At 24.4% G+C, this 23,626-nt stretch overlaps 1 protein-coding gene and 2 long non-coding RNA genes across 15 annotated transcripts; 1 reads left to right on the forward strand and 2 right to left on the reverse strand.

The window, feature by feature from the left end:
- Positions 1-12,313, forward strand: LOC126555606 (uncharacterized). 12 transcript variants are annotated; one of them, XR_007606877.1, is made up of 12 exons: positions 1-79; positions 742-893; positions 1,559-1,710; positions 3,199-3,350; positions 5,642-5,793; positions 6,458-6,591; positions 8,086-8,219; positions 8,907-9,040; positions 9,721-9,854; positions 10,535-10,668; positions 11,350-11,483; positions 12,172-12,313. It is a non-coding gene; the product is annotated as an uncharacterized LOC126555606 (long non-coding RNA). The 12 variants fall into 12 exon arrangements; XR_007606884.1 differs by lacking the exons at positions 1-79; positions 742-893; positions 1,559-1,710; positions 3,199-3,350; positions 5,642-5,793 and adding an exon at positions 4,151-4,165; XR_007606885.1 differs by lacking the exons at positions 1-79; positions 742-893; positions 1,559-1,710; ... (1 more) ...; positions 5,642-5,793; positions 6,458-6,591 and adding an exon at positions 4,944-4,958.
- Positions 12,314-15,396: 3,083 nt separating this feature from the next.
- LOC114119966 (uncharacterized) lies at positions 15,397-16,627 on the reverse strand. Its single transcript, XM_027981718.2, has one exon. It carries the CDS (start codon positions 16,480-16,482, stop codon positions 15,454-15,456), a length of 1,029 nt encoding a protein of 342 aa, XP_027837519.2. The 5' UTR covers positions 16,483-16,627; the 3' UTR covers positions 15,397-15,453.
- A 2,042-nt stretch (positions 16,628-18,669) lies between these two features.
- LOC126555604 (uncharacterized) lies at positions 18,670-23,626 on the reverse strand. 2 transcript variants are annotated; one of them, XR_007606875.1, is made up of 6 exons: positions 23,560-23,626; positions 22,462-22,568; positions 21,362-21,468; positions 20,262-20,368; positions 19,163-19,269; positions 18,670-18,905 (listed from the first exon to the last, which is right to left on the reverse strand). It is a non-coding gene; the product is annotated as an uncharacterized LOC126555604 (long non-coding RNA). The 2 variants fall into 2 exon arrangements; XR_007606876.1 differs by lacking the exon at positions 20,262-20,368 and having other exon boundaries at positions 18,674-18,905.

Raw genomic sequence — 23,626 nt, forward strand, 5'->3', positions numbered from 1 at the left:
AGATGGACAGTTTGCTGAATCAGTTATCGGCTGATCATTTATGATGTTTATTGACTTAAATGTAATTAAATCATTAGTTGTAAGTAGTGATTAAGTCAACGCACTTATACTGTATAATCTGTTAATTTAAAATGGGATTTATGAAAACAGTTTTTGTATTTGATTTTGATTCATTACAATTGAATAGTTATGTTTCTTTCATTTGAATTTATATTTAGTATCATTACAACATTTATCATAGTTATGTCTTATCCAATCTCTGAGTTTAAAGAAAGATTTAATGAAGAAACTTTTAAATTAGTTAAATAGTTAAATTAAAACAATATGTTTATTATGAATTCATAACCTTTGTTTAGAAAAGTGCTTTCTATAATTTCTGTACATCTATGATAATGTTTCACGTTGCATGCATTCATCAAAATGTATTAAACATAATGTTTGCTTTCTATTTATCTCATTTTTATTATGCTTTATTTTTAACCAGTCATAACTGGCAATGGAACTTTAACTATTTTATTTTCATATACGTTTGACTTTTATCAATAAATAACATTCACTTTATTTTTTGGCTTAATCATCATGTATCATTAATGCCAGTGTTTATAAATACTGTTAATTTCATAAATTGGATTCTAGTTAACAGTGTTACATTGCATTGTGGTTACTATACCATAACCAAAATTTTATTTATATAGTGTAGGATTTTTTCAATTGCATTATTTAACATGATTTTTTTTTTAGGTTGCTGTTCATCTGGATGTCACTCAAGATTGAAGTAATTTGGACTTTGTTACATTACTCTTAGGAGCTCTGAAGATGGACAGTTTGCTGAATCAGTTATCGGCTGATCATTTACAATGTTTATTGACTTAAATGTAATTAAATCATTAGTTGTAAGTAGTGATTAAGTCAAACGCACTTATACTGTATAATCTGTTAATTTAAAATGGGATTTATGAAAACAGTTTTTGTATTTGATTTTGATTCATTACAATTGAATATTTATGTTTCTTTCATTTGAATTTATATTTAGTATCATTACAACATTTATCATAGTTATGTCTTATCCAATCTCTGAGTTTTAAAGAAAGATTTAATGAAGAAACTTTTATATTAGTTAAATAGTTAAATTAAAACAAATATGATTATTATGAATTCATAACCTTTGGTTTAGAAAAGGTGCTTTCTATAATTTCTGTACATCTATGATAATGTTTCACGTTGCATGCATTCATCAAAATGTATTAAACATAATGTTTGCTTTCTATTTATCTCATTTTTATTATGCTTTATTTTTAACCAGTCATAACTGGCAATGGAACTTTAACTATTTTATTTTCATATACGTTTGACTTTTATCAATAAATAACATTCACTTTATTTTTTGGTTTAACCATCATATATCATTAATCCCATTGTTTATAAATACTGTTAATTTCATAAATTGGATTCTAGTTAACAGTGTTACATTGCATTGTGGTTACAATATGACCAAAATTTTTATTTATATAGTGTAGGATTTTTTCAATTGCATTATTTAACATGATTTTTTTTTTAGGTTGCTGTTCGTCTGGATGTCACTCATGATTGAAGTAATTTGGACTTTGTTACATTACTCTTAGGGGATCTGAAGATGGACAGTTTGCTGAATCAGTTATCGGCTGATCATTTACAATGTTTATTGACTTAAATGTAATTAAATCATTAGTTGTAAGTAGTGATTAAGTCAAACGCACTTATAATGTATAATCTGTTAATTTAAAATGGGATTTATGAAAACAGTTTTTGTATTTGATTTTGATTCATTACAATTGAATAGTTATGTTTCTTTCATTTGAATTTATATTTAGTACCATTACAACATTTATCATAGTTATGTCTTATCCAATCTCTGAGTTTTAAAGAAAGATTTAATGAAGAAACTTTTAAATTAGTTAAATAGTTAAATTAAAACAAATATGATTATTATGAATTCATAACCTTTGGTTTAGAAAAGTGCTTTCTATAATTTCTGTACATCTATGATAATGTTTACGTTGCATGCATTCATCAATATGTATTAAACATAATGTTTGCTTTCTATTTATCTCATTTTTATTATGCTTTATTTTTAACCAGTCATAACTAACTGGCAATGGAACTTTAACTATTTTATTTTCATATACGTTTGACTTTTATCAATAAATAACATTCACTTTATTTTTTGGCTTAATCATCATGTATCATTAATGCCATTGTTTATAAATACTGTTAATTTCATAAATTGGATTCTAGTTAACAGTGTTACATTGCATTGTGGTTACAATATGACCAAAAATTTTATTTATATAGTGTAGAATTTTTTCAATTGCATTATTTAACATGATGTTTTTTTTAGGTTGCTGTTCGTCTGGATGTCACTCATGATTGAAGTAATTTGGACTTTGTTACATTACTCTTAGGAGATCTGAAGATGGACAGTTTGCTGCTGAATCAGTTATCGGCTGATCATTTATGATGTTTTTTGACTTAAATGTAATTAAATCATTAGTTGTAAGTAGTGATTAAGTCAAACGCACTTATACTGTATAATCTGTTAATTTAAAATGGGATTTATGAAAACAGTTTTTGTATTTGATTTTGATTCATTACAATTGAATAGTTATGTGTTCTTTCATTTGAATTTATATTTAGTATCATTACAACATTTATCATAGTTATGTCTTATCCAATCTCTGAGTTTTAAAGAAAGATTTAATGAAGAAACTTTTAAATTAGTTAAATAGTTAAATTAACACAAATATGTTTATTATGAATTCATAACCTTTGGTTTAGAAAAAGTGCTTTCTATAATTTCTGTACATCTATGATAATGTTTAACGTTGCATGCATTCATCAAAATGTATTAAACATAATGTTTGCTTTCTATTTATCTCATTTTTATTATGCTTTATTTTTAACCAGTCATAACTGGCAATGGAACTTTAACTATTTTATTTTCATATACGTTTGACTTTTATCAATAAATAACATTCACTTTATTTTTTGGCTTAACCATCATGTATCATTAATGCCAGTGTTTATAAATACTGTTAATTTCATAAATTGGATTCTTGTTAACAGTGTTACATTGCATTGTGGTTACAATATGACCAAAAATTTTATTTATATAGTGTAGAATTTTTTCAATTGCATTATTTAACATGATTTTTTTTTTAGGTTGCTGTTCGTCTGGATGTCACTCATGATTGAAGTAATTTGGACTTTGTTACATTACTCTTAGGAGATCTGAGGATGGATAGTTTGCTGAATCAGTTATCGGCTGATTATTTACAATGTTTATTGACTTAAATGTAATTAAATCATTAGTTGTAAGTAGTGATTAAGTCAAACGCACTTATACTGTATAATCTGTTAATTTAAAATGGGATTTATGAAAACAGTTTTTGTATTTGATTTTGATTCATTACAATTGAATATTATGTTTCTTTCATTTGAATTTATATTTAGTATCATTACAACACATTTATCATAGTTATGTCTTATCCAATCTCTGAGTTTTAAAGAAAGATTTAATGAAGAAACTTTTATCAGTTAAATAGTTAATTAAAACAAATATGTTTATTATGAATTCATAACATTTGGTTTAGAAAAGGGTGCTTTCTATAATTTCTGTACATCTATGATAATGTTTCACGTTGCATGCATTCATCAAAATGTATTAAACATAATGTTTGCTTTCTATTTATCTCATTTTTATTATGCTTTATTTTTAACCAGTCATAACTGGCAATGGAACTTTAACTATTTATTTTCATATACGTTTGACTTTTATCAATAAATAACATTCACTTTATTTTTTGGCTTAACCATCATATATCATTAATCCCATTGTTTATAAATACTGTTAATTTCATAAATTGGATTCTAGTTAACAGTGTTACATTGCATTGTGGTTACAATATGACCAAAAATTTTATTTATATAGTGTAGGATTTTTTCAATTGCATTATTTAACATGATTTTTTTTTTAGGTTGCTGTTCATCTGGATGTCACTCAAGATTGAAGTAATTTGGACTTTGTTACATTACTCTTAGGAGATCTGAGGATGGACAGTTTGCTGAATCAGTTATCGGCTGATCATTTACAATGTTTATTGACTTAAATGTAATTAAATCATTAGTTGTAAGTAGTGATTAAGTCAAACGCACTTATACTGTATAATCTGTTAATTTAAAATGGGATTTATGAAAACAGTTTTTGTATTTGATTTTGATTCATTACAATTGAATGTTTATGTTTCTTTCATTTGAATTTATATTTAGTATCATTACAACATTTATCATAGTTATGTCTTATCCAATCTCTGAGTTTTAAAGAAAGATTTAATGAAGAAACTTTTAAATTAGTTAAATAGTTAAATTAACACAAATATGTTTATTATGAATTCATAACCTTTGGTTTAGAAAAGGCTTTCTATAATTTCTGTACATCTATGATAATGTTTCAACGTTGCATGCATTCATCAAAATGTATTAAACATAATGTTTGCTTTCTATTTATCTCATTTTTATTATGCTTTATTTTTAACCAGTCATAACTGGCAATGGAACTTTAACTATTTTATTTTCATATACGTTTGACTTTTATCAATAAATAACATTCACTTTATTTTTTGGCTTAACCATCATATATCATTAATGCCATGTTATAAATACTGTTAATTTCATAATTGGATTCTAGTTAACAGTGTTACATTGCATTGTGGTTACAATATGACCAAAAATTTTATTTATATAGTGTAGGATTTTTTCAATTGCATTATTTAACATGATTTTTTTTTTAGGTTGCTGTTCATCTGGATGTCACTCATGATTGAAGTAATTTGGACTTTGTTACATTACTCTTAGGAGATCTGAATGGACAGTTTGCTGAATCAGTTATCGGCTGATCATTTATGATGTTTTTTGACTTAAATGTAATTAAATCATTAGTTGTAAGTAGTGATTAAGTCAAACGTACTTATACTGTATAATCTGTTAATTTAAAATGGGATTTATGAAAACAGTTTTTGTATTTGATTTTGATTCATTACAATTGAATAGTTATGTTTCTTTCATTTGAATTTATATTTAGTATCATTACAACATTTATCATAGTCATGTCTTATCCAAACTCTGAGTTTTAAAGAAAGATTTAATGAAGAAACTTTTAAATTAGTTAAATAGTTAAATTAAAACAAATATGTTTATTATGAATTCATAACCTTTGGTTTAGAAAAAGTGCTTTCTATAATTTCTGTACATCTATGATAATGTTTAACGTTGCATGCATTCATCAATATGTATTAAACATAATGTTTGCTTTCTATTTATCTCATTTTTATTATGCTTTATTTTTAACCAGTCATAACTGGCAATGGAACTTTAACTATTTTATTTTCATATACGTTTGACTTTTATCAATAAATAACATTCACTTTATTTTTTGGCTTAATCATCATGTATCATTAATGCCAGTGTTTATAAATACTGTTAATTTCATAAATTGGATTCTAGTTAACAGTGTTACATTGCATTGTGGTTACAATATGACCAAAAATTTTATTTATATAGTGTAGGATTTTTTCAATTGCATTATTTAACATGATTTTTTTTTTAGGTTGCTGTTCATCTGGATGTCACTCAAGATTGAAGTAATTTGGACTTTGTTACATTACTCTTAGGGGATCTGAAGATGGACAGTTTGCTGAATCAGTTATCGGCTGATCATTTATGATGTTTTTTGACTTAAATGTAATTAAATCATTAGTTGTAAGTAGTGATTAAGTCAAACGCACTTATACTGTATAATCTGTTAATTTAAAATGGGATTTATGAAAACAGTTTTTGTATTTGATTTTGATTCATTACAATTGAATAGTTATGTTTCTTTCATTTGAATTTATATTTAGTATCATTACAACATTTATCATAGTCATGTCTTATCCAAACTCTGAGTTTTAAAGAAAGATTTAATGAAGAAACTTTTATTTTAAATAGTTATAGTTAAATTAAAACAAATATGTTTATTATGAATTCATAACCTTGGTTTAGAAAGGTGCTTTCTATATTTCTGTACATCTATGATAATGTTTAACGTTGCATGCATTCATCAAAATGTATTAAACATAATGTTTGCTTTCTATTTATCTCATTTTTATTATGCTTTATTTTTAACCAGTCATAACTAGCAATGGAACTTTAACTATTTTATTTTCATATACGTTTGACTTTAATCAATAAATAACATTCACTTTATTTTTTGGCTTAACCATCATATATCATTAATGCCAGTGTTTATAAATACTGTTAATTTCATAAATTGGATTCTAGTTAACAGTGTTACATTGCATTGTGGTTACAATATGACCAAAAATTTTATTTATATAGTGTAGGATTTTTTCAATTGCATTATTTAACATGATTTTTTTTTTAGGTTGCTGTTCATCTGGATGTCACTCAAGATTGAAGTAATTTGGACTTTGTTACATTACTCTTAGGAGCTCTGAAGATGGACAGTTTGCTGAATCAGTTATCGGCTGATCATTTATAATGTTTATTGACGTAAATGTAATTAAATCATTAGTTGTAAGTAGTGATTAAGTCAAACGCACTTATACTGTATAATCTGTTAATTTAAAATGGGATTTATGAAAACAGTTTTTGTATTTGATTTTGATTCATTACAATTGAATATTTATGTTTCTTTCATTTGAATTTATATTTAGTATCATTACAACATTTATCATAGTTATGTCTTATCCAATCTCTGAGTTTTAAAGAAAGATTTAATGAAGAAACTTTTAAATTAGTTAAATAGTTAAATTAACACAAATATGTTTATTAAATTCATAACCTTTGGTTTAGAAAAAGTGCTTTCTATAATTTCTGTACATCTATGATAATGTTTCACGTTGCATGCATTCATCAAAATGTATTAAACATAATGTTTGCTTTCTATTTATCTCATTTTTATTATGCTTTATTTTTAACCAGTCATAACTGGCAATGGAACTTTAACTATTTTATTTTCATATACGTTTGACTTTTATCAATAAATAGCATTCTCTTTATTTTTTGGCTTAACCATCATATATCATTAATGCCATTGTTTATAAATACTGTTAATTCATAATTTGGATTCTAGTTAACAGTGTTACATTGCATTGTGGTTATACTATGACAAAAAAAATTTATTATATTGTTAGGATTTTTTCAATTGCATTATTAACATGATTTTTTTTTAGGTTGCTGTTCATCTGGATGTCACTCAAGATTGAAGTAATTTGGACTGTGTTACATTACTTTAGGAGCTTGAAGATGGACAGTTTGCTGAATCAGTTATCGGCTGATCATTTATAATGTTTATTGACTAAATGTATTAAATCAGTTAGTTGTAAGTAGTGATTAAGTCAAAAGCACTTAAACTGTATAATCTGTTAATTCATAATGGGATTTATGAAAACAGTTTTTGTATTTGATTTTGATTCATACAATTGAAATATGTTTTCTTTCATTTGAATTTATATTTAGTATCATTACAACATTTATCATAGTTATGTCTTATCCAATCTCTGAGTTTTAAAGAAAGATTTAATGAAGAAACTTTTAAATTAGTTAAATAGTTAAATTAAAGCAAATATGTTTATTATGAATTCATAACATTTGGTTTAGAAAAAGTGCTTTCTATTATTTCTGTACATCTATGATCATGTTTCACGTTCCATGCATTTATCAAAATGTATTAAACAATAAACATAATGTTTGCTTTCTATTTATCTCATTTTTATTATGCTTTATTTTTAACTAGTCATAACTGGCAATGGAACTTTAACTATCTTATTTTCATATACGTTTGACTTTTATCAATAAATAGCATTCTCTTTATTTTTTGGCTTAACCATCATATATCATTAATGCCATTGTTTATAAATACTGTTAATTTCATAATTTGGATTCTAGTTAACAGTGTTACATTGCATTGTGGTTATACTATGACCAAAAAATTTATTTATATAGTGTAGGATTTTTTCAATTGCATTATTTAACATGATTTTTTTTTAGGTTGCTGTTCATCTGGATGTCACTCAAGATTGAAGTAATTTGGACTTTGGTACATTACTCTTAGGAGCTCTGAAGATGGACAGTTTGCTGAATCAGTTATCGGCTGATCATTTATGATGTTTATTGACGTAAATGTAATTAAATCATTAGTTGTAAGTAGTGATTAAGTCAAACGCACTTATACTGTATAATCTGTTAATTTAAAATGGGATTTATGAAAACAGTTTTTGTATTTGATTTTGATTCATTACAATTGAATATTTATGTTTCTTTCATTTGAATTTATATTTAGTATCATTACAACATTTATCATAGTTATGTCTTATCCAATCTCTGAGTTTTAAAGAAAGATTTAATGAAGAAACTTTTAAATTAGTTAAATAGTTAAATTAACACAAATATGTTTATTATGAATTCATAACCTTTGGTTTAGAAAAAGTGCTTTCTATTATTTCTGTACATCTATGATAATGTTTCACGTTGCATGCATTTATCAAAATGTATTAAACAATAAACATAATGTTTGCTTTCTATTAATCTCATTTTTATTATGCTTTATTTTTAACTAGTCATAACTGGCAATGGAACTTTAACTATCTTATTTTCATATACGTTTGACTTTTATCAATAAATAGCATTCTCTTTATTTTTTGGCTTAACCATCATATATCATTAATGCCATTGTTTATAAATACTGTTAATTTCATAATTTGGATTCTAGTTAACAGTGTTACATTGCATTGTGGTTATAATATGACCAAAAATTTATTTATATAGTGTAGATTTTTTCAATTGCATTATTTAACATGATTTTTTTTTAGGTTGCTGTTCATCTGGATGTCACTCAAGATTGAAGTAATTTGGACTTTGTTACATTACTCTTAGGAGCTCTGAAGATGGACAGTTTGCTGAATCAGTTATCGGCTGATCATTTATAATGTTTATTGACTTAAATGTAATTAAATCATTAGTTGTAAGTAGTGATTAAGTCAAACGCACTTATACTGTATAATCTGTTAATTTAAAATGGGATTTATGAAAACAGTTTTTGTATTTGATTTTGATTCATTACAATTGAATGTTTATGTTTCTTTCATTTGAATTTATATTTAGTATCATTACAACATTTATCATAGTTATGTCTTATCCAATCTCTGAGTTTTAAAGAAAGATTTAATGAAGAAACTTTTAAATTAGTTAAATAGTTAAATTAAAAACAATATGTTTATTATGAATTCATAACCTTTGGTTTAGAAAGTGCTTTCTATAATTTCTGTACATCTATGATAATGTTTAACGTTGCATGCATTCATCAATATGTATTAAACATAATGTTTGCTTTCTATTTATCTCATTTTTATTATGCTTTATTTTTAACTAGTCATAACTGGCAATGGAACTTTAACTATCTTATTTTCATATACGTTTGACTTTTATCAATAAATAGCATTCTCTTTATTTTTTGGCTTAACCATCATATATCATTAATCCCATTGTTTATAAATACTGTTAATTTCATAAATTGGATTCTAGTTAACAGTGTTACATTGCATTGTGGTTACAATATGACCAAAAAATTTATTTATATAGTGTAGGATTTTTTCAATTGCATTATTTAACATGATTTTTTTTTAGGTTGCTGTTCATCTGGATGTCACTCAAGATTGAAGTAATTTGGACTTTGGTACATTACTCTTAGGAGCTCTGAAGATGGACAGTTTGCTGAATCAGTTATCGGCTGATCATTTATAATGTTTATTGACTTAAATGTAATTAAATCATTAGTTGTAAGTAGTGATTAAGTCAAACGCACTTATACTGTATAATCTGTTAATTTAAAATGGGATTTATGAAAACAGTTTTTGTATTTGATTTTGATTCATTACAATTGAATATTATGTTTCTTTCATTTGAATTTATATTTAGTATCATTACAACATTTATCATAGTTATGTCTTATCCAATCTCTGAGTTTTAAAGAAAGATTTAATGAAGAAACTTTTAAATTAGTTAAATAGTTAAATTAACACAAATATGTTTATTATGAATTCATAACCTTTGGTTTAGAAAAAGTGCTTTCTATAATTTCTGTACATCTATGATAATGTTTCACGTTGCATGCATTCATCAAAATGTATTAAACATAATGTTTGCTTTCTATTTATCTCATTTTTATTATGCTTTATTTTTAACCAGTCATAACTGGCAATGGAACTTTAACTATCTTATTTTCATATACGTTTGACTTTTATCAATAAATAGCATTCTCTTTATTTTTTGGCTTAACCATCATATATCATTAATGCCATTGTTTATAATACTGTTAATTTCATAAATTGGATTCTAGTTAACAGTGTTACATTGCATTGTGGTTACAATATGACCAAAAAATTATTTATATAGTGTAGGATTTTTTCAATTGCATTATTTATCATGATTTTTTTTTTAGGTTGCTGTTCATCTGGATGTCACTCAAGATTGAAGTAATTTGGACTTTGGTACATTACTCTTAGGAGCTCTGAAGATGGACAGTTTGCTGAATCAGTTATCGGCTGATCATTTATAATGTTTATTGACTTAAATGTAATTAAATCATTAGTTGTAAGTAGTGATTAAGTCAAACGCACTTATACTGTATAATCTGTTAATTTAAAATGGGATTTATGAAAACAGCTTTTGCATTTGATTTTGATTCATTACAATTGAATAGTTATGTTTCTTTCATTTGAATTTATATTTAGTATCATTACAACATTTATCATAGTCATGTCTTATCCAAACTCTGAGTTTTAAAGAAAGATTTAATGAAGAGACTTTTAAATCAGTTAAATAGTTAAATTAAAACAAATATGTTTATTATGAAATCATAGCATTTGGTTAAGAAAAGGGCTTTCTATAATTTCTGTATATCTATGATAATGTTTCACGTTGCATCCATTCATCAAAATGTATTAAACATAATGTTTGCTTTCTATTTATCTCATTTTTATTATGCTTTATTTTTAACCAGTCATAACTAGCAATGGAACTTTAACTATTTTATTTTCATATACGTTTGACTTTTATCAATAAATAACATTCACTTTATTTTTTGGCTTAACCATCATATATCATTAATGCCATTGTTTATAAATACTGTTAATTTCATAATTTGGATTCTAGTTAACAGTGTTACATTGCATTGTGGTTATACTATGACCAAAAAATTTATTTATATAGTGTAGGATTTTTTCAATTGCATTATTTAACATGATTTTTTTTTAGGTTGCTGTTCATCTGGATGTCACTCAAGATTGAAGTAATTTGGACTTTGGTACATTACTCTTAGGAGCTCTGAAGATGGACAGTTTGCTGAATCAGTTATCGGCTGATCATTTATAATGTTTATTGACTTAAATGTAATTAAATCATTAGTTGTAAGTAGTGATTAAGTCAAAAGCACTTAAACTGTATAATCTGTTAATTTATAATGGGATTTATGAAAACAGTTTTTGTATTTGATTTTGATTCATTACAATTGAATATTTATGTTTCTTTCATTTGAATTTATATTTAGTATCATTACAACATTTATCATAGTCATGTCTTATCCAAACTCTGAGTTTTAAAGAAAGATTTAATGAAGAGACTTTTAAATCAGTTAAATAGTTAAATTAAAACAAATATGTTTATTATGAAATCATAGCATTTGGTTAAGAAAAGGGCTTTCTATAATTTCTGTACATCCATGATAATGTTTCACGTTGCATCCATTCATCAAAATGTATTAAACATAATGTTTGCTTTCTATTTATCTCATTTTTATTATGCTTTATTTTTAACCAGTCATAACGATAACTGGCAATGGAACTTTAACTATTTTATTTTCATATACGTTTGACTTTTATCAATAAATAACATTCACTTTATTTTTTGGCTTAACCATCATATATCATTAATGCCATTGTTTATAAATACTGTTAATTTCATAAATTGGATTCTAGTTAACAGTGTTACATTGCTTTGTGGTTATACTATGACCAAAAATTTTATTTATATAGTGTAGGATTTTTTCAATTGCATTATTTAACATGATTTTTTTTTTAGGTTGCTGTTCATCTGGATGTCACTCAAGATTGAAGTAATTTGGACTTTGTTACATTACTCTTAGGAGCTCTGAAGATGGACAGTTTGCTGAATCAGTTATCGGCTGATCATTTATAATGTTTATTGACTTAAATGTAATTAAATCATTAGTTGTAAGTAGTGATTAAGTCAAAAGCACTTATACTGTATAATCTGTTAATTTAAAATGGGATTTATGAAAACAGTTTTTGTATTTGATTTTGATTCATTACAATTGAATAGTTATGTTTCTTTCATTTGAATTTATATTTAGTATCATTACAACATTAATCTTGTTATGTCTTATCCGTTCTATGAGTTTTTAAGAATGATTTAAAGAAAAAATCGAAAGATTATCTACACTACACGCGAATACATTGGTTCATGTATATGTCTTGTTTCTACTGAATATAGTTGACACATGAATGTCAATGTCAATTTGGTATTAGATTAAAAAAAAAATATAAAAAATAGTAAAAATAAAAAAAATAAGCATAGTTAAAAATAGTTAGATTAAACTATTAATATAATAATATATATATATTTTTTGTTCTTATTTTTTTTATTCATTTTTATTTAGCAACTGGTTGTTATAGCAACCGGTTGCTATAAACAATCGCCGTCTCAAATGGTAACATTCTTCGTGTTGGACAAATGAACAGAATGACCCCCAGCCATAAGACATATACATGTCAAAAACTTTTGAATTAGCTAAATAGTCAAATTACAATCTAATGTGTTTATTTTGAATTAATTACCTTTGGTTAATAGTAAAAACTTTCTACAATTTCAGTACATCTATGTTAATGTTTCTTAATGTGTTCATCAAAATTAAATTAACATTTAGTCTCTTATCTATATTTCTAATTTTTTTTATGCTATATTCTTTACTAGTCATAACTGGCAATGGAACTGTTCCTATCTTATTTTTTTTTACGTTTGACTTTTATCTATAATTAACATTCATTTTATTTATTAGCTTAACCATTATAAATGGTTAATCAATCGTTTACAATTTTTTTTACATTATACATATTATGTAGGTAGTGGTTTCGTGAACTTTTCTGCCTATGAGACCAATAAATGTTAGACACTCACCACCTACAAAATAAAAACCTCATTTCTGATAGGGGTAGGAAGCTTAAGAAAACAAGCTCACCTTAAAAGTTCATTGACACTCATATTTTTAATAGGTTTTTTAGAAAAACTATATTTTACGCTAAATGTATATAGAAATATTTAGTTCCACCAAGATTATTCTCTTAATTGTAGTTATTCAAGAAAAAATAATGAAGTTAAGTTTATAGAGAACAATTATTAAAAAAAAATCTAAAATGAAAATAATCTAAATAAATAGCAAATAAGTAAATTACCGTATTTACATAAATAAGTTAAGAAAGAAATTATATACAACATTGCCGAACTATATTACAGTCCATACTCATAATTAATTTTAAGCGGATGTCAGCGCACCATTTGTTTTCTCTCTCTGGCCCACACGCAACATAGACAAAACGTATTTATCCAAAATCATTTTTTCTATGATTTTAAGTCATCATAGAGTAAAAACACCCATTACAAAAAAGATAGAGAATATTATTTTTGAGGGAATGACATTGATTTGTCAAAATGTGGTTTCAAAACAATTTAAAACATCGTTTAAATTTACAACATTATTTTATTTATTTTGAAAGTCAAATAACAATAAAATATAAAATTGATATTTTATTCCCTCAAACACATTGTTATTATCTCTTTTGTGATGGGTGATTTTACTTTAAGATTACTTAGATTAAACATAGAAAAAATGATTCTGCGTAAATGCGTTTTGTCTATGTTGCACGTGGCCAGAGAAAGAAAACAAATAATGCGCTGACATCCTTTTAAGCAAAATGCCTTGTTTATATACATATATATACCTACCTGCTACCTATAACATAAAAATTGTTAAATGAGTTATACTTAAATTTCCTGATGGATATTTCCCACGCGTGTTAAATACTTTATTAATTAATTTTTCTGAAGATTTCTTTTGACAGTAATTAGATATTATACGAGTGTATAGTTATTGAAATTTTTTCTTGTTCTGCTGCTGATATCTCTTAAGCAATATCCTGTTAAATGGTATTAATTTTTAAAGATGATGTTTCTGCCTGAGTTCCCAATACATAATGTTTCAATTACCGCGTGTATACGTGGATGCGTTTCATCGTACTAAATGGACGCAAACTCATACATATTCTTTCAATGCAATGTATTTATATTATTGCTACGTGCTCTGATAACTTATATACTAAATACGATATATGTAGGTTCTACGTCGTAAGATACTAAGATATAAACTAAATACTTTTAAATATTATCTGTCAGAACTACTAGGCCTAAATACAAAGGATAAAAACACATATATTATGTTACCAGTTGAGTTGGAATGCTAGGGTGGATCACATCGGCGTAACTAGGGGGGGGCTTAGCCCCCCTGCAGTTGTATTTAGCCCCCCTATAAGATTTTAGAATTTAGCCTCAACTCAAACAAGCCTTTAGCTTAAACCCAAATCCGAAAAAATAAGAAAAAGAATGTTTAAAATAACTCATAATTAATAAATATTTTATACATACATATTGATATAGTTTTATTGTGGATGTACCATAAACGAATTTATAAGTAATAAATTATAGTTATTGTGGAAAAAATTTTAGACATGACTGTATGAGACTTATTATTATTGTTTATCCACTGGATCATCATCCGGACGCACAGAATCACACGTATGCCTATATTCCAATAGGACGAAATCGACGTATGCTGACGCATAGCGTGGGAATGCGGCAGATGCACGTGTAACTGACCAGAAGGGACCTTTCGGTGATACGGAGGACACTGAACATATATAAGGGGGTCCCAGGTAGGCATTTGTCAGACGTGATTTGCCAGAATTAGAGCGAGCACCTTCACGCCACCCAGTATTATAAATTGGTCTCTAGGACTTGGAATATTTATCATAATTTACCTAACACTTAGAAGAAATTTAATTGTCCAACACTTTGAAATATTTTCAAATAAATATACACGTTTAAATATTTTGTCAATTTATTTCAAACAACTACCTCAGTTCAACATTGCTTTATGTTGCTCACACGTGGGCTGCAACATTATTGATGTTAAATCAAACTTTTTTGAATTTATATTAATATAATACAATAGAGTAATCACTTTAAAGTATATTATGGTAGGTAACATGTATATTTACAAAAATGTCTTATTTAATGTACTCGTGGCATCGCCAATTTTTTAATACGTTTAGTAGCTTTGTATGTCAACGCGGTAGGTGATATTTTAAATGCATTTTCTTTGAATTCTGTGTTGACCGTTTTAACATTAAATTTTGGCTCGGCTAATTCTTTTATGCGTGGCGTCAGTACTGCGTTTAAAGCAGCCCTTGGAATGATGCCAGGATCATAATCTAGATTCAACTGCGTCTCCGAGGATAATTTTCTAGGTACTGATAACCGCTGAACCCAGTCCAGACCCATAGGTGTTATTTGACCAAATGGTCTTGGCTCAGTTGTTCTTACAACCAATTTTTTAACAAATCTTTTGAGTTCTGGCATTTGAGATAATCTATCCAACATTAGATCAGTTTGAGATTTTGTCAGTTTTGATCGTCTTTTAACCTCTGGGGATCTTCTAAATATTCTTTTAGGTGCCGCGTTCTTCTTAAGCCAATTCCGATGTTTAATCCAATCATCAGAAGTATTCTTAATTGAAGTTTTATTAGACTTAATATAAAGTCTTTCGGGAAATTCAGATTTTAGACATCTAGCGTGCACGTGCCTGATTTTAGGTTTTGGTTCTGCAAGTTCTAGAATTCTTTTATGAGTTTTTAGCAGCTGTTTAGATTTCCTATATTGATACTTCGCATCACCCGATGAGGTAGTTCGATAAACGACATCCTTTGTTACTTTTGACCTGATTTTAGGTTGTGCCAATTTATATATCCTACTTGGAATTTTACCAGTTAAAGTAGCTTTGACTACTGGTATTGGCAAAACAGCTTCCAAGTCTGGATTTGGCCAAGGCCTAAGACGAACTGGTTTTGGAATTGCTAATTTTGCAATGTACTTTAATTTCAATCTATTTTCCCATTTTTTAAAGTATTTTTTTGTACACACGCATTTGTTCTCCGATTTACTCGGTACTTTTTTCGTTTTCTTTTCTTTTTGTGTTTCATTTAATTGTCCGAGGAATTCAATCAAATCATTTTGTCGCTTATGATCATCTAGCATCAACATATTGCATATGTGTATTATTTGAAGTGTTATAGCCTTACTATCATCAGTAAAATAAAATATAAGATAGAAATAAAAATAATTTGAATATTATGATACAAGTTACAATAAAAAATAATGTAGCAAATTATTATGTTTAGTGTAATGAAAAGCAATATCTTAGCAACGGTATTGCAAAATATATTTTTTAAATAATTTTAGGTAGATTTATTTTTATTTTTTTATTTGCAAAGATATAAGAAATTAGTTAGAATTGATGTTTTATACGTTAGTAAAACTAAATAATTTCACAAAGGACGTTATGTATATAAATAAAAATCCTTGATGTAATTTATTTTGTTTTTTTTTTTAAGTAAATTTATTTGGAATCATTTACTAAGATTTCGTGTATTTTGACCAAGCAAAAACTTCAAATGTTATAAATAGCTCAAAAAAAGTCAAAGTACAGTATTAAATTACATTATGTATGGAAAACACTTACATAAAATTTAGATGAAAATTTCTAATATCTATGATTATTCGTTTCTGGTTTTCACAATAAAAACAAAATAATAAGACGAATAGGTATTGGTATGATTTCTTGCTTATTTTGTAAGTACTTGAAATTTTTAACTTTTGGCCCCTTGAAGTAGGTACCTATTACATTTAATTAAATACTAGAACTACTCTTTAAGTTAATAATCAGCGTTTTCACTGTGATGTAAAATCAATATAATTTTTATTCTGCTCAAAAAAATTTAATTTATAATAAAATAAATAAATACATACTAGAATGCCTAGCTCAATTATTGTTTTATTCTAATACTTGATTAAATTATTAATCCTAAATCTAAGTGTAGGTACACTGTACTTATTACTAAAGTAATACATTTAAAAATTACTAACGGGTAGTAAATAAGTGATAAGAGTTCGAAGTCGTAGTATTTAATTATGATATAAGTTATGTCTTCATCATCCATACAAGAAAATTAGAACACACACGTCCTCTTTTATATTAGGTATAATAGGTATGGTATATAATACAGAACTTAAGAAGACGTAACAGTGCAACACCCGCATGTGTTGTCTCCGTCTTACAACAGTTACAAGTGCGTAATATGGCCAATTAACGCTCAGCAGATCACGTTTAGCTCTGTTGATTTTAAAATTAAAGTCAATCGGTCTAAAATGAAACTTTATGGTAAAATGATTATTTGTGTTTGTATATTGATTTTTTTTAAATGTTTCAGTTTTTGAGTGAATTATAAGCGATATTTTATACGCATACCTTGTTAAAAAATCGAATCATCATAAAAAATCAACATAATACAAACACAGGTTATCTTACACAGGTTATCAAGTTTCATAATAGATCGATTCACTCTAATTGTTAAACTAAAGGAACTAAATTTAATCTGCTGAGCGTAAATTTTCTTATCAACATAAATAATAAATTCTTATTAAACACATTAATGTGAATCTGTTTTCATATAAACACTGTTCAAAATATAATGGATTATTTGCATAGGCGCAAATCACCCGAAAATATTAGGAGGGCTTGGGTCCCAAAAATTTTTAAGGAAACACACACAGCCCGTGATCATGCTCATGTTTAATGAACCAAGTTCCCAACCGGAAAAAGATTTGTTGAAAAATAAATAATTAGATGATGATAATATACCTCTTTTATATGAAATAGAAAGGAAGTATGTATACCTATATATATACACATTTTAGGCCGTTTATAAGCCATGTTGCACAGGTGCAACAATCTGAAAATCGTATGATAGTCCCAAAAATAATGAATTGAGAACATTTATTTTATTATACATGAATTCAGTGACTTCAAATAAGTTAAAAAAATTTACTCCAAAACAATATAAATCTCACAAATATACTAAAATTTTATGTAAAATAAATAAATTAAATTTATTATGCAACGTTTATGAAAATGAAAGCTTATTTTTAACATAGGTACTTATTTAAAATAATTTCATTATCAAGAACTACATCTCATTAGCCGATTTTTCCTGTTTTTCTTGTGCGATTAATTAGGCGTCTAAGATTTTTATTTTCAAAATAAATTTTAAAACAGTACATTAACATATAATTACAAAAAAAAAAAAAAAATTAATCTCAATTTTCAAAAATTATATATAATTCATAAATTAATAAAGTTATATTACATTTTGTCAGAATTAATATCTCATGATGATGGAATATTTTTCAAATGTATTAGAAAATATTATGTTTTTTTTATTTCAAAATAAAATTTAAAACAGTACATTTACACAAAATAAAATATTTAAAAAGGACTATCAATTGTTAAAAGACTCATTCCATTATAGTTCGTACGATGCAATAAAATCTCTGTTTTCCATTATTTTTTGAATTAAATGGCGACAGTTTCAATTGTTTAATATGAAAACTGCGTTACAAAGTAATACCTAAACAAAAATTACATAAAGTTAATAAATGATTAAGTTTTAAATTTTGATACAGCAATAATAAAAAATCTTATAAAACTAGCTCATTTATTGTGTTATATTATATTTTTTATGAATTATTATATTACTATGATGGAATATTTTTCAAATGTGTGTGATGAATATTAAATATTTTATTATCAATATAAAAATTAAAAACAGTAACATACACATAATAAAACTTATAAAAAGGATTATTAATGTTAAGAGACTCATACCATTGTAGTCCGAATGATGCATTAAAATCACTGTTTTCCATTATTTTTCGATTTAAATGGCAAAAGCTCCAATTGTTTGATATGAGTACCATGTTTTAAACTAATACCTAAACCAAAAACAAAATAGCTTAATACATGGTTAGGTTTTAAATTATAATATAGCAATTTTAAAAAATCTCAATTAATCAGTTAACTTCTACAGTTATATTATGTTTTGTCAGAATAAATATCTCATTATGATGGAATATTTTTCTAATGTGTGAGCAGAATATTATGTTTTTTATTTTCAAAATAATATCTAAATGAGTATATTTACACATTACTTTAAATAAAAAAAATTAATTTCAATTTTTAAAAATTTATATATAATTAGTTAATAAATAAAATTATATTATGTTTTGTCAGAATTAATATCTCACGATGATGAGATATTTTTCAAATGTATTAGATGAATATTATGTTTTCTATTTACATAATAATATCTAAAACAGTATATTTACACATTACTTTAAATAAAAAAAATTAATCTCAATTTTTAAAAAATTATATATAATTAGTTAATAAATATAGTTATATTATATTTTGTCAGAATTAATATCTCATGATGATGAAGTATTTTTCAAATGTATTTGATGAATATTATGTTTTCTATTTACATTATAATATCGAAAACAGTATATTTACACATTACTTTAAATAAAAAAAATTAATCTCAATTTTTAAAAAATTATATATAATTAGTTAATAAATAAAATTATAGTATGTTTTGTCAGAATTAATATCTCACGATGATGAAGTGTTTTTCATATGTATTTGATGAATATTATGTTTTCTATTTACATTATAATATCGAAAACAGTATATTTACACATTACTTTAAATAAAAAAAGTTAATCTCAATTTTTAAAAAATTATATATATTAGTTAATAAATGTAGTTATATTATATTTTTTAAAAAATTATTATATTACTATGATGGAATATTTTTCAATGTGTGTGATGAATATTAAATATTTTATTATCAATATAAAAATTAAAAACAGTAACTTACACATAATAAAACTTATAAAAAGGATTATTAATGTTAAGAGACTCATACCATTGTAGTCCGAATGATGCATTAAAATCACTGTTTTCCATTATTTTTCGATTTAAATGGCAAAAGCTCCAATTGTTTGATATGAGTACCATGCTTTAAACTAATACCTAAACCAAAAACAAGTTAGCTTAATACATGGTTAGGTTTTAAATTGTAATATAGCAATTTTAAAAAATCTCATTTAATCAGTTAACTTCTACAGTTATATTATGTTTTGTCAGAATAAATATCTCATTATGATGGAATATTTTTCTAATGTGTGAGCAGAATATTATGTTTTTTATTTTCAAAATAATATCTAAATGAGTATATTTACACATTACTTTAAATAAAAAAAATTAATCTCAATTTTTAAAAATTATATATAATTAGTTAATAAATAAAATTATAGTATGTTTTGTCAGAATTAATATCTCACGATGATGAGATATTTTTCAAATGTATTAGATGAATATTATGTTTTCTAATTACATAACAATATCAAAAACAGTATATTAACACATTACTTTAAATAAAAAAAATTAATCTCAATTTTTAAAAAATTATATATAATTAGTTAATAAATATAGTTATATTATATTTTGTCAGAATTAATATCTCATGATGATGAAGTATTTTTCAAATGTATAAGATGAATATTATGTTTTCTCTTTACATTATAATATCGAAAACAGTATATTTACACATTACTTTAAAAAAAAAAAAATTAATCTCAATTTTCAAAAAATTATATATAATTAGTTAATAAAATAAATTATAGTATGTTTTGTCAGAATTAATATCTCAAGATGATGAAGTATTTTTCAAATGTATTTGATGAATATAATGTTTTCTATTTACATTATAATATCGAAAACAGTATATTTACACATTACTTTAAATAAAAAAAATTAATCTCAATTTTTAAAAAATTATATATAATTAGTTAATAAATGTAGTTATATTATATTTTTTAAAAATTATTATATTACTATGATGGAATATTTTTCAAATGTGTGTGATGAATATTAAATATTTTATTATCAATATAAAAATTAAAAACAGTAACTTACACATAATAAAACTTATAAAAAGGATTATTAATGTTAAGAGACTCATACCATTGTAGTCCGAATGATGCATTAAAATCACTGTTTTCCATTATTTTTCGATTTAAATGGCAAAAGCTCCAATTGTTTGATATGAGTACCATGTTTTAAACTAATACCTAAACCAAAAACAAAATAGCTTAATACATGGTTAGGTTTTAAATTATAATATAGCAATTTTAAAAAATCTCAATTAATCGGTTAACTTCTACAGTTATATTACGTTTTGTCAGAATAAATATCTCATTATGATGGAATATTTTTCTAATGTGTGAGCAGAATATTATGTTTCTTATTTTCAAAATAATATCTAAATGAGTATATTTACACATTACTTTAAATAAAAAAAATTAATCTCAATTTATAAAAAATTATATATAATTAGTTAATAAATAAAATTATAGTATGTTTTGTCAGAATTAATATCTCACGATGATGAGATATTTTTCAAATGTATTAGATGAATATTATGTTTTCTAATTACATAATAATATCAAAAACAGTATAATAACACATTACTTTAAATAAAAAAAATTAATCTCAATTTTTAAAAAATTATATATAATTAGTTAATAAATATAGTTATATTATATTTTGTCAGAATTAATATCTCACAATGATGAAATATTTTTCAAATGTATAAGATGAATATTATGTTTTCTATTTACATTATAATATCGAAAACAGTATATTTACACATTACTTTAAATAAAAAAAATTAATCTCAATTTTTAAAAAATTATATATAATTAGTTAATAAATATAGTTATATTATATTTTGTCAGAATTAATATCTCAAGATGATGAAGTGTTTTTCATATGTATTTGATGAATATTATGTTTTCTATTTACATTATAATATCGAAAACAGTATATTTACACATTACTTTAAATAAAAAAAGTTAATCTCAATTTTTAAAAAATTATATATAATTAGTTAATAAATGTAGTTATATTATATTTTTTAAAAATTATTATATTACTATGATGGAATATTTTTCAAATGTGTGTGATGAATATTAAATATTTTATTATCAATATAAAAATTAAAAACAGTAACTTACACATAATAAAACTTATAAAAAGGATTATTAATGTTAAGAGACTCATACCATTGTAGTCCGAATGATGCATTAAAATCACTGTTTTCCATTATTTTTCGATTTAAATGGCAAAAGCTCCAATTGTTTGATATGAGTACCATGTTTTAAACTAATACCTAAACCAAAAACAAAATAGCTTAATACATGGTTAGGTTTTAAATTATAATATAGCAATTTTAAAAAATCTCAATTAATCAGTTAACTTCTACAGTTATATTATGTTTTGTCAGAATAAATATCTCATTATGATGGAATATTTTTCTAATGTGTGAGCAGAGTATTATGTTTTTTATTTTCAAAATAATATCTAAATGAGTATATTTACACATTACTTTAAAAAAAAAAATTAATCTCAATTTTCAAAAAATTATATATAATTAGTTAATAAATATAATTATATTATATTTTGTCAGAATTAATATCTCATGATGATGAAGTATTTTTCAAATGTATTAGATGAATATTATGTTTTCTATTTACATTATAATATCGAAAACAGTATATTTACACATTACTTTAAATAAAAAAATTAATCTCAATTTTTAAAAAATTATATATAATTAGTTAATAAATATAATTATATTATATTTTGTCAGAATTAATATCTCATGATGATGAAGTATTTTTCAAATGTATAAGATGAATATTATGTTTTCTATTTACATTATAATATCGAAAACAGTATATTTACACATTACTTTAAATAAAAAAAATTAATCTCAATTTTTAAAAAATTATATATAATTAGTTAATAAATAAAATTATATTATGTTTTGTCAGAATTAATATATCAAGATGATGAAGTATTTTTCATATGTATTTGATGAATATTATGTTTTCTATTTACATTATAATATCGAAAACAGTATATTTACACATTACTTTAAATAAAAAAAATTAATCTCAATTTTTAAAAAATTATATATAACTAGTTAATTTATAAAGTTATATTATATTTTTTAAAAATTATTATATTACTATGATGGAATATTTTTCAAATGTGTGTGATGAATATTAAATATTTTATTATCAATATAAAAATTAAAAACAGTAACTTACACATAATAAAACTTATAAAAAGGATTATTAATGTTAAGAGACTCATACCATTGTAGTCCGAATGATGCATTAAAATCACTGTTTTCCATTATTTTTCGATTTAAATGGCAAAAGC

Source organism: Aphis gossypii, unplaced genomic scaffold, assembly GCF_020184175.1.
Source record: "Aphis gossypii isolate Hap1 unplaced genomic scaffold, ASM2018417v2 Contig00937, whole genome shotgun sequence".
Taxonomy (NCBI): domain Eukaryota; kingdom Metazoa; phylum Arthropoda; class Insecta; order Hemiptera; family Aphididae; genus Aphis; species Aphis gossypii.